Source organism: Ahaetulla prasina, chromosome 2, assembly GCF_028640845.1.
Source record: "Ahaetulla prasina isolate Xishuangbanna chromosome 2, ASM2864084v1, whole genome shotgun sequence".
Classification (NCBI taxonomy): Eukaryota; Metazoa; Chordata; class Lepidosauria; order Squamata; family Colubridae; genus Ahaetulla; species Ahaetulla prasina.
This window is the reverse complement of record NC_080540.1, coordinates 273,159,077-273,171,802: the sequence shown is the minus strand read 5'-3', so window position 1 is coordinate 273,171,802 and position 12,726 is coordinate 273,159,077. Positions and strand designations below refer to the sequence as shown.

Sequence of the window (12,726 nt, the reverse complement as noted above, 5' to 3'; positions counted from 1 at the left end):
AAACAACTTCTTGTTAGTTGCGAAATTGTGTCTGACCCCCATGGACAATGTTCCTCCAGGCCTTCCTGTCCTCTACCATCCTCTGGAGTCCATTTAAGCTCACGCCTACTGCTTCAGTGACTCCATTCAGCCACCTCATTCATGTCCCTTTCTTCTTTTGCCCTCAGAGACAACTAAGGGCATGCAATCTTCATATTTTTACATAATTAAACCAATTAGAAAGTTGAGTTCTCTCCTGTTTTCAAGAACATTACATTAATATGTTCTTCACCTATCTGCCACAACAATGAGGGCCTGGGGTATTCTGTTATCCCTAACACATTGAGAGAATGAAATTAGAAATACAACAGCTGGAAAATACAATACTAAACAACATACACTGATTTCCCTCCTTTGCAATCAGTTTCTCCTAAGATCTATGTTGTCAGAATTAATTGATGCAATATTGATATAAAAAGAAAAGGAAACACCCACTGAAGTTAAAAAAATACCTTTCTATTAAGAAATATACATTTTTTAAAATTCCTGCATACTTACTTTCTCTCATAAGCTTCTACCTGCAAACATTTTTACTTTAAAGCATACATGATCAAAATGAAGGTCACTACAATTATTATTATCACAACAAGAGTAATCAATGCTATTTGTGCAGCGCTATATCCACAGGACAGATTTATAGAGAAAAGCTTAGTCCCTGCTAGTGATTTGGGCTCAGCGCATAAGGTCTGTTCAGAATCTTCAATTTTATCTATGTTCTGCTTGTACCAAGTTAATAATCCAATATTAGAACAGGTGCATTCCAGTGGATTATAACTTAAATTGATTATACTCTGGCCAGATAGTCCAGTCAACAAATCATGTGGGATAATATGGATCCTATTATTGGCAAAATTGAGATAAATGTTCCTGAGGTTGGAAAATACATCTGAACAGAATGCAGTAAGATTGTTATGGTTCAGATCCACATATTTTAACTTGCTGAGGGCAGAAAATGCTTTAGCTTCTATAACCATCAATTGGCAAGAAGCTAAAGTTAACACCTCTAGATTGGGTGCTTTCTGAAGAAAGTTGTCATTGAAAATGGTGCCAGATTTAAAGGTATTTCCATTCATATTTAAGGCAATAAGGCTGCTTAGACCCTGCAAAATATTCTGCTTGCTTGTATCAATATGAGAGAAAGAAAGGTTCAGGATCTGCAAAGAATGTAGATTGTGGAATGGGCTTTGAGAATTATTGATGATAATACATGTAAAAGAGAGATCAAGAACTTTCAAGTTAGAACATTCATTAAAGGCTGCATTGTGGAATGAAAGTTTGCAATTGTGGCTTAAATTGAGGTGTTGCAAGCCAATGAGACCATGTAGTTGGTTGTTACAGCAGTCTAGGCTTTCTATGTGACTCCCACTCAAATCAAGGTGTTGAAGCTTTGACAAGGATTCCAAACATCCAAAACTCAAGTTCATGGGGTAATAATTCTGCTGGATATAGAGATGGGTAAGAGAAGGGAAAGCAGAAAAGTCGATGTCGCAGAGATTCAAAAACTCATTCCAATTGAGATTTAATTCTTTCAGCAAATTCATCTGAGGAAGGCTCCGTAGTTCAGAAAGAGAGGTGTGGGTCAAATCCAAACTTTTCAGTTTGGACAAACATTGGAAAGTGTCGTCAGAAGGTTCTAGGAAAGAATGATACTGTAGAGTGAGATAGTCTACAGAGATGTTGCATATGCCTTGCAATGTGCTCTCTTGAATGGGAAGGCTGTCTACACCCAAAAAAGTGCCGAGCCAGAGGATAGCAGTGCTGACACCTTGCAATCCATCCAAGATCACTGAAATATTATTACAACTGCCAAAGTCCAACCTGTAGAAAGAAAATGAACCAAAAGCCTTGGGCTCTATGTGCATAATCTTGTTGTCCCTAAGATTGAGAGTTAGATTGTTAGCTTGTTTTAATGCCTCTATGTCTCTAGTTGATATTGTTTGTATATTGTTCATCTGTAAATCCAAGTGTTTGAGCTTTCTAGTTGGAAAATCCGATAGCAGCTCCAATGTTTGGATATGGTTGCTTCCTAGTAACAGTGTTTCTATGTTGTGTAGGTCCTGCATTGGAATAAATGCTAATTTAGTGATCCCTGTTTGGGTTAGATCAAGATGCTTCAGACACTGAGGACCCGTAAATGCTGTTGAGGCCAGAAAGAGAAGATTATTTCCAGTAAAGATAATGATCTCCAGGAAAATATTGCTTTCGAAAGTGCCTTCATATACCCAGTTAATCTGACACCTTTTAAAACAAAACAAAATCTGGTATTAAAACAAAGCACAACTGTGGATAGAATTGAAATAGATGCCCTAATTTTGTTTCAGCAGGTCATTAGGTAACTAGGTAGTAAAATGAAGCATATCATTTTAAAAATCAATTTAGAGACCCAATCAACACTGACAGATTTTAGACGGTTATCAAAGCACATCATGATATGTCTGTTTAAACAAGGCAAATACCTATCAATTACAGGTTCAGAAAGAGTGTTACAAACTTGCAAACTCTGATTAAAATTTATTGAAATTTATTTTCTTGAAAAACACTGTAGAAAATAAAATTTCTATATGAAAGTACAGGACAATCTCTGGTAACATTTTAAAGCTAATATCAAATATTACAAGAAATAAAAGCTGCCATGTTGACAAGTGTACATAAATGTACACATACAGAGCCAATGCCTTTATTATCAAACAGCTGCAGGTTTTCATGTTTTCTAGAAATCTAATTGTTGAAGATTATTGCAGCTCTTACTGAGACATTTAGAACTTCATCCACAGCAGGAATATATGAGAAAACCTGAGAGCATAAAAAAAGACGTTCACATGCCCTCCGCTTTGTCCGCTCTCAGAAAATCCTTTAAAACCAGTTTTTCTAGGTTTTGGTTGAGCTTTTAAATGAATGCCTTTAAATGGGGGGTGCTGTAGAACAGGGGTCTCCAACCGTGGCAACTTTAAGCCTGGTGGACTTGAACTCCCAGAATTCCCCAGCCAGCACAGCTACCAACCTGCCTTCCATTGTGGACCTGTATACTGCACGAATCAAGAGGAGGACCGTGAAAATGTTTACAGATCCCTTTAATCCTGGACATAAACTTTTTCAACTCCTACCCTCAAAACGATGCTATAGAGCACTGCACACCAGAACAATTAGACACAAGAACAGTTTTTTCCCGAACGCCATCACTCTGCTAAACAATTAATTCCCTCAACACTGTCAAACTATTTACTAAATCTGTACTATTAATCTTCTTATTGTTCCCATCACCCATCTGGTTCCACTTATGACTGTATGACTGTAACTTTGTTGCTGGTATCCTTATGATTTATATTTATATTGATTGTTTCCTGATTGCTTATTTGTACCCTATGACTACCATTAAGTGTTGAATCATTAAGTGTTAAATTTGTACCCTATGACTATCATTAAGTGTTGTAAGTGTTGTACCTTGATGAAGGTATCTTTTCCTTTATGTACACTGTGAGCATATGCACCAAGACAAATTCCTTGTGTTTCCAATCACACTTGGCCAATTAAAAAATTCTATTCTATTCTATTGAAGTCCACCAGGCTTAAAGTTGCCAAGGTTGGAGACCCCTGCTGTAGAAGGACATCATGTTGTTCTTTTTATGCAGTGTTGTTTGTTTTAACTTTGTGAAACTTCCCAGATCATTCTGCAACTGGGCAATATAAAAATTCAACGACATACCTACCTTGTTAAGTCTAAGTGCACCAGGGCCTTCAGCCTGCTGAATGTTGATTGCTGAAGGAGGTGTAGGAAGTTGAAGCTGAAATCAAGAACTTCAGTCGTGAAAGGCAGTTCTTCTGGAAGCTCTGTCAGTCCTAAACCTTCACAACTGTAGCTTCTATTACTAAGAAACTGTAAAAATTATATATCAGGTTAGATACCAGTATATCAATACAAGTAGTCCTTGAGCTCAGATTTTCAGTTGCTAAGCAAGACAGTTGTTAACTGAGTCATACGCCGTTTTATGACCTTTTTGCCATGGTTGTAAGCAAATCACTACAGTTATTAAGTGAATCATGCAGTTGTTCAATGAAACTGGCTTTCCTCATTGATTTTGCCTGTCAGAAGCTTCCTATGAAAGTTGCAAATGACAATCTCAGGACCCTGAATGTTGCAACCATCATAAATACAAGCTGGTTGCCAAGCACCTATAGCTTGATAACATGACTTTGGAGAGGCTGCAATAGTCTTCAGAGTGAAAAACCTTTTTTTCAGTGTCACTGTAAGTTTGAAAGTCATTTAATGAATGGTTGTAAATCGAGGACTATCAATATATCTGAATGTATTATATGTTATCCAGTTTTATGTTTTTAATAAAACCATTGTATTTTAAGTAAATATGCCAACATGTAGCTAAACATGCCACCAGAACAAATCTGAAACCTAACCCTAACTCTTTTTTTAACTATTTCAGGGACGAACCAGAGCTATCATTAGAAATGACGCTGCCAGGAATCTGACGTAAACTTTCATTACCTATATGAATTAAACACAAATTAAACACCTTTTGGAGTGAATGAAAAGGGTCACAGAACGACATTTTGTTCCTCTGTTTAACATTTCTTTTAAGAACTAATGCTAACGGTCTTTTTCTCTGTTATTGACAGTTTATTAAATTTATATTAATGCTATTTGTCTGTTGCTGCTGCCATATAATGGATCAATTTTTTAAAAAGACAAAAAAAGATCATCAGTATTATAGGACAACAGTCAGATGAATGATATTGAAAGTTCATGATATTATATGCTGTTATGACATGTGGCTTACAGGGTTTTTTAATAGTGTCTCGTGTACAATGAAGAGCTCAATGTGAAATAGTAATTGCACATAAAGGCCTTCTACTCACTTTTAATGCAGAAGGTTCACAATAAGTTGACAGTTCAACAAATGATAAATGATTGAAAAATTATGGTTATAGTTATACAATGTGCGCATGACCTTGAAAATATTTCTCAAAATATTATAACTGCCACGTTGCACAATAAATATGTAAGTAAAATATGCTGCATTCAATTCTACTGTGAATTTCTCAAAATCTTGGAGAAAATGTTGCTAAATACAATAATTACAGAACACAATTTTCTTCAGCTAGGATGTAATTTTCCTGTCAGGAAGAGAACAATTAGAAATATCATCAGAAAGTGAACAGAAAGCGCATAACTAAAGATCTTTATTTCTACAAAGCAGTTTTAATTTCTTTCCGTTCAAAATACCTTATCTAAGATACTAAGATACTATAGAACTGTGATGGTGAACTTTTTCAGCACTGAGTGCCAAAAAGGTTGTGTGGAAATGTTGCATGTGCACCTCTCGTCAGCGCTCCGGGAAAAGTCAAACTTCCGGGTTCTAGTGTGGATGCGTTCCCAACAACCAGCTGGCTGGTGTGCATACACAGGCCGATTTTCGGCATTGCTGCACATGCGAAGGGATCATGCTCCAGGAAAGCTGAATCTATGGTTCTGGCACGCATGAGCACCTGACAAACAGCTAGCTGGCGCACATGCGCACACTGGTTTTCTGTACTGCTGCATGTGCAAAGGATAGCTGATTATTGTGCATGCATGCATGCCAGAAACCCAGAAGACAAACAGGCAAGGCCATGCGTGTCGGGCAACCTGGCTTCGTGTGCCACTTTGGGCACGCGTGCCATGGGTTTGCCATCCTGGCTATAGAACAACTACAAGCAAATACTGCTGCACTGTTTTAGATGGCACCTGGAAAAAGCATCCTATGGCAAATGACAATGTAAGGCAGAGGTCTTCAAACTTGGCAGTTTGAAGCATAGCCAGCATAGCTGGCTGGAGAATTCTGGGAGTTGAAGTCCACAAGTCTTAAAGCTGCCAGGTTTGGGGATCCGTGATGTAAGGAATCACAAATTCTCCAGCAAATACATTTGTTGGGACCAGACCAGCCCCAAAGAATCTGCTCTTACTGAAAGTTGCAGATTCACTAACCCATGGGCTATAAATATGAGCAATATTAAATAAATATTAGCTGGGCCAGGATAGCTCAGGCTGTTAGAAGCCTGTTATTAGAACACAGCAGCCTGCAATTACTGCAGGTTCAAGCCCGGCCCGAGGTTGACTCAGCCTTCCATCCTTTATAAGGTAGGTAAAATGAGGACCCAGATTGTTGGGGGGGGGCAATAAGTTGACTTTGTAAATATACAAATAGAATGAGACTATTGCCTTATACACTGTAAGCCGCCCTGAGTCTTCGGAGAAGGGCGGGATATAAATGTAAATAAATAAAAAAAAAAGTTGCTGGCTGGGGAATTCTGAGAGTTGAAATCCACTACTCTTCAAGGGGCCAAGTTTGGACATCTCTGTTCTAAGCTATTATTTTGAGTTGTTGAGGAAATGTAATATTCATTACATCTGGAGAAATGTAATATCATATTCATTCATTCACATAGGTAAGAAAAAAAAACCCTAGAAAATAAATATGATAAAACCGACTCTAAACATTTCCTATCTGGATGTCAATGTAGTTTTTCACCTGCTTTGCTTGGTTGGTTGAGGTTTTTTTTAAAATTTATTTTTTTATTTTTTTATATATATCTGAGAACAACGTAGAAAAATATTTGTATTACTATATTACTGAGGCTATTAATTTGGGAGTAGATTAAACTGATTTGCTGGAATATTAAAGTCAATACAGATATGGATTATTATAAATTGATGTGCCATAACATTTTTTTTTATAAAGAGGAGTTTATATAGGGGACAGAGAGAGATCTTCTCATCTAATACTTCATTTAGATATTTCTGCTGTAAAACCCACATCAACCAAACTCTTGTTGTGACTAACTTTTCAGAAAGGAAAACTCCCCAAATAAAACCCTAAGAATACTTTGCTTTTGTACAGGAAAACTATTGCACTCAAGGTATTAAAAAGAAGTTTCAGGGTACTTTAAAGATGGGAAAAGCTGGAGAATGAATCCTTGTGACCTATGGGAACAATTGGTACTTTTTGAATATTCCCCTATTGTAGTTTAGCATAAACTGAGTATACCCAGGAGTTTAGTAACGTGTTCTGGAATTACTGAAGAAGGAGCAGTAGGATTGTCAATCTACAATTTCTTCTGGGGTTTTGACTTGAAGTTTTCTTCGTGGGTGAGCGCCAATCTGATGAAAGTCGATGGGAAATTGCATTAAGTGACTAGTTGCCTGGTTTGGTTAGTGAGGAACTGCAAAAAAAGAAAAAGGCTTTGAGCGCCTTGTGCATGGTGTCAGTTGCCTGTCTTCAGAGCAAAATATCAGTGCAAGTTAAAATAGAAAAAGAAAAATGCAATATACCTGCTGGGAAGCTAAAGGAATAAAACCTCCTCAAAAACAGGTTCTTTGTATGATCATATAATCTATATTCAAAGTTTCATTTGTAATCTTTTTGGGTTATTTTCAGATACTCAACTACTACGGGAAATATTTTCTGCTCTAGTAAAAAGAAAATATTAAAATATGGTAAGGGAAATAGGACTCTCTAGTAGACTAATAGAATAGAATAGAATAGAATTTTTTATTGGCCAAGTGTGATTGGACACACAAGGAATTTGTCTTGGTGCATATGCTCTCAGTGTACATAAAAGAAAAGATACGTTCATCAAGGTACGTTCATCAATGTGAGAGTAAATTCAGCCTTGTTGTAGGAAATGGTAATATCATTTAAACAAATAAATTATTCTTTTTATTTAATGTCTAACATGTATAAATCTGTTACCAATCTCTGTATATCAATATTTTCTTAAAATACAGAGAGACAAAGAGTGCTTGGCTGATGATCTAATTCTTGTAATAGATTCGGTGCTGATCAAACATACATGTCATTGTCCTTCAAATGTTACTCTTTACTCCTGCAGCCAAAATTATTCTTAGACCCCCACTTTTGAGGAAGTAAAAGGAGGTTAGAGGTTAGCCTGGCTCTTTTCCAAAGTACATTCAGGAAGATATTGAAGACAAAGCTCTTCCAAATACCATTCTGGATAGACCTGATCTTCCCTGTATTATATGGTTAATTAAAGTTTGGGGTTTTGAGTTTGTTTTAATTATTTTGACTGTTTATATTAATTTTATCATAAAATGTTGTTTTAGGTCTGCCTGCTTAAGTTATGCAAATGAAAGAGGGTGACCCTTTGATCACCTATTTGAAGCCAGTGACCTTCACCTCACATGGCCCCAGAATTATAATCTAGTTTGATCCTCTACCAAAGATCCTTCCTGGGGCTGCTACTTGATTGTATGTTGCAACTGGTTCCTTAACGTCCATCAATTGTCAGTGTTTTAAAGTCTGTACATTCAGATTGGAGGTTTATAACATAGTAGAATTCTTTTATGACAAAGAAGTAGCCATTATAAAAGATCAAACTGTGAGAGGACTAAAGCATGTACAACTTTCTGAAAGATACTTCATTACTACCATTCATACATGTGCCAAGTCTTTTTCTTTTTTTCCATCCTAGGTTGGTGGTGGTTTTTTTTTTTTTTGGCACATACCAAGATAGCAATCACTTGATCAACTCAAAAAGCCAGAGGGAATCTGAGGCCGCTAGCCTTTTCCGTAACAGCTGTAAAAAAATGCCTGTGTTACTGAGCGTAAGTGTGCCATGAGAAGCATCACACCCCAAGGTCTAGTTGTACAGAAATGAGGTGCATATAAACTGCTTATAAAGCCAAGCACCTGTTCAAGAGCCCCTGATGCACGTAAATAAAAAGTGCCAATGGTCTGTTTCGTCCTAGCCCTTCTTAGTCCAGCAGCATTTGGCAAATGTTCCCTGCACATGCCAATTCCAAACAGTGCCTGAAAACTCCACATGGTGTCTTAAACACAGATCTTCTCTCATCTCCAATCTCCATCGGTCCTATTTGTTTTCAGGTTCTTGGCCAGAAATAAAGAAGAGATAGACCACCTCAACCTGCTTGCTTGCTTGCTTGTTTATTGCCTCGAATTGCCTATGTGGGAATTTCAAAATGGTATCTGCTTCTAAGTAGGCACATAATTCTATGTTCAGAGCTAACAAGTATCACTCTGAATATGAAACTAATAAAATAGAATCACAACTAACTGTAACAATGGGTGCAAAGTCAGTCTGATTTGGGGTGGGGGAAGCAAATTTGCTTTCTGTACAGCAAATGTGCTCCTAAAGGACTGCATTTATCTGTGTATTTTTTTTTTGTTTCACCCACCAGAGGACTTTCAGCCCTTCAATGACCCAGTGTTAGCATGCAAGTATTCACTGCTCCCAAATTAATTATTGATTCTTTCTTGAAGCTACTTTTCTCCCAATAGAAAGACAAATAAGTGATCACTCACCTCAGTGCACATCTGATTGAGGGGTTTGGAGACTTCATAGCTAAGACCTAAAAGCCCCATCAGAAGCCAGCAATATGTGCAGCAAACCATTAAGGGTTTGATTAGATTCTCCACACGCCTGTAATGGAAGACGGATGAAAAATAATTTTCTAGCGTGGGGTTCAGAAAAGGCATTTTGAATCTAATGCTTCAAGAGAGGCCAAAGAGCGCCTGAAAAAGATGTTGTTTCCTCTTAACACCCAAAGGATTTTTGTGAAGCATGCTTTTTTTTCAGTTCCTCCTCTTGCTCTTTTTTTCATTTTTGGTTTCTCGCCTTAAATACTTGTATTATTTTTTTGCCATAAATTATTGGAAACTTTCATGACCTTGTGAGAAACTTGCTATATTTTGCAGCCAATCTTCTATGTAGAATGACATTTCAAGTATAAAGTGGGTGCCCTTAAATAACTCAGTTCTCTGAGCATGTTATTTTTTGAAACTATCACTCCTTTTGTATCTAGGAACTGGGTAGGGATACAATTGTTTAGGTGGTTTTGGAGATCCCCCCCAATAACTTATTAGAGGGATCCAAATAAGTGATTGAGGACTAAGTCTGATCAGTGAACAAAAGACTGGGAAACATGAGTGAATAGAATGGAATACCATGGAATAAAATATGATTTGCTGGCAGACAAAGGCATAGGTTCCTGTTATAAATCCCTTAATAATTTATTCTAAAACTTCTCCCCCCCCCTTTAAATCTTTCATATTTGTCCAAATTATCTAGTCCAGAGACATATCAAGCAGTATTTGGGAACAAAGGATATAATGATTATTGTGCCAGAGAATAAAAGCGACAAATTCACTAACTATTACTATTACCGTAGTTAAGGGAAATACTTTCACCATTATTAGAATGTTTGGGGTATAAAAATGAAGTCCCAGACTACATCTGGTTTGTAAAGGGCTGTGTTATTTGTGTGCATAGGGTGTCTGTTAAAGAAGTTGAAATCTATACAATTCTACTTTCTTCCCTAAAAGAAAGAAGAACCATCCAGCAGGCAGTTGTAATTTTAATCTTTCATTTTTAGATTTTGAGTCAGAGATTCAATTTAAGAGTAGCAACAAGTAAGGAAAACTTTACAATCTTCAGATTATATACTGAGTAATTAGGCAGGGAGGGAAGATACTTTTAGCTTGCAAGAGAGTCAAACCAGCGGCCCACAGGCCAGATGCATCATGCACAGGCCATGCCCACCCCCGGCTCTGCAAAAGAAAAAAAAGTCATGATGTGTCGTATGATGTCAAATGATGGGATCGAGTTTGACACCTGTAGTTTAAAGCAGAGGTCTCCAATCTTGGAAACTTTAAGACTTGTGGACTTCAACTCCCAGAGTTCCTCAGCCAGCAAATCTGGCTGAGGAACACTGGGAGTTGAAGTCCACAAGACTTAAAGTTGTTAAGGCTGGAGACCTCTGGTTCAAAGCAACTCTGTATAGCACAGCTTTATTTAGTGCATTTCCATGTGTTTAGTCTTTCTGCCACGGGAAGAGGTTGAATTGCAAATGTCCTATTGCCCTTCTTTGGGTACCTATAACACATTTGTTTGAGGATATGGTTCTGGTGCCATTTTGGTGCCAGACATTTTAATAGATGAGATGGGAGTGTGAATTCTTGAGCAAATAGTAATTTCTGAGTTCATCTCATGTCTACTTGAATATTTAAACAATCTCCAGAATTCACCCTACATAGTGTGATGCTGCAGACGAGCTGGATTATACTTATTGCATGAAATAAATAGTTTGACTTCCATAAGATTCTAAGCCATTTCAGACAAACATATTGGGGGTTACCATGTTCTGAAAACCCAGTTATAGGCTCGGGACATGAATGTCTGATAGAAGGAAACCATTTTCCTTCTCAATCTGCCATTAGGATCCTCCGCTTATCACAAAAGAAAAATTAATCATTAGTGTGGATATTAGTATTTGGATACATGGAAAGTTTATATTGGATTCATCAAACCATATAGAAATGAGGGAATTTCTGCTTACTTGTTACTGTTTTTAACTTACAGACAGAATGAATCCCTGTCTCCTTTTTCTTGTATAGTTTTGTTTCTACCTGAACTGTCTCCAGTTTAAAGACTGCATGTTTACATATTTCTTAATCTATTTTCTTCTATGGACAAAAAAACATGGTATCTTTGCATAAATATGGTATCTCAGGTTCTTTGCCTTCCACAGATTATTTGATGAGATTTAAGCTTCATAATTCAGGGTTTGTTGTTTTTAATTCTCTCTTGTAGCGACATATTTCATCTATCTATCTATCTATCTATCTATCTATCTATCTATCTATCTATCTATCTATCTATCTATCTATCTATCTATCTATCTATCTATCTATCTTAGATGACTCTATCTCACCAAAGCAGACTCTAGGCTTACAATCATTCAATTAAAATGCCAGATAAACCATTAAAACAATAAATAGAAATGTTAACTTTAAAACTCAGTTAAAATCAAATGGCTAGGACGGTAGCAATGGGCTCACGGTGATTGCTATCTAATCCATTAGCCACTTCCAGAATGTCACACCCCCTTTGGGGCCTCTGGCCAGTTGGCACAGAAGGTCAAAAGGCTGAAAGTTCATCTTGGGCGTCATGATGTTTCAGATGGTGGGAGCCATGCAGAAAAGGCTCTTCTTCTGGATCTTGCTAACCAAAATCCTTTGACCAATAGGGTCTGCAGCATGCCCCTTATGGCAGCACAGGTGAGGCAGGTTAACTCTCTCTCTCTTTCAGTAATTGTTTTGGAGAAGGGAGAGAAAGACAAAGACAGTTTGATGTAGTGGTTAAGATGCTGGCGTAAAGCATGTGACTCTGAATTCTAAGCCTCTCTCAAACACGAAAGCCAGCAACATGGCTTTAGACTAGTGATTCGCTCTCTGGCAATCAAATTTGCAAATAAGGAGGAATTTCCTGACAGTGAGAATAATTAATCAGTGGAACAGCTTGACTCCCAGAGTTGAGGTGCTCCATCATTGGAGGTTTTCAAGAAATGATTGGACAGCCATTTGTCTGGGATGGTTTAAGGACTCCTATCTTGGCAAGGGGTTGGACTAGAAGACTTTCAAGATCATATCTAGCCCTATGATTCTATGATAAGAACTGAAATTAGAGATGAAATGTGCCAGTACTCTCCACAGAGCACTCATACGATAAATAATAAGTATATACTATAATAGTTTAGGTGTATATTATTATAATGCATATGTATATACATATACATATGCATTATAATAGTATACATCTACACTGTATTATTATGCCTACACTATAATAATATGCTAGGCCAAGAATACAATGTGCTGT

General features: G+C 37.2%; 1 protein-coding gene across 1 annotated transcript; it reads right to left on the bottom strand.

The window, feature by feature from the left end:
* Nucleotides 1-9,479, bottom strand: CD180 (CD180 molecule). The gene is made up of 3 exons (XM_058169507.1): nt 9,372-9,479; nt 3,747-3,913; nt 1-2,277 (listed from the first exon to the last, which is right to left on the bottom strand). Exons 1-3 carry the CDS (start codon nt 9,459-9,461, stop codon nt 570-572), a joined length of 1,965 nt encoding a protein of 654 aa, XP_058025490.1. The 5' UTR covers nt 9,462-9,479; the 3' UTR covers nt 1-569.
* Between the last annotated feature and the right edge of the window lie 3,247 nt (nt 9,480-12,726).

Excerpts from the sequence above, each read along its gene's own strand:
- CD180 (XM_058169507.1), bottom strand. The coding sequence starts at position 9,461 with ATGGTTTGCTGCACATATTGCTGGCTTCTGATGGGGCTTTTAGGTCTT. Across the intron at positions 3,914-9,371 it reads TCAATCAGATGTGCACTGAG|TTTCTTAGTAATAGAAGCTA; the intron begins GTGAGTGATCAC and ends TAATTTTTACAG. Across the intron at positions 2,278-3,746 it reads GTGCACTTAGACTTAACAAG|GTGTCAGATTAACTGGGTAT; the intron begins GTAGGTATGTCG and ends TTGTTTTAAAAG.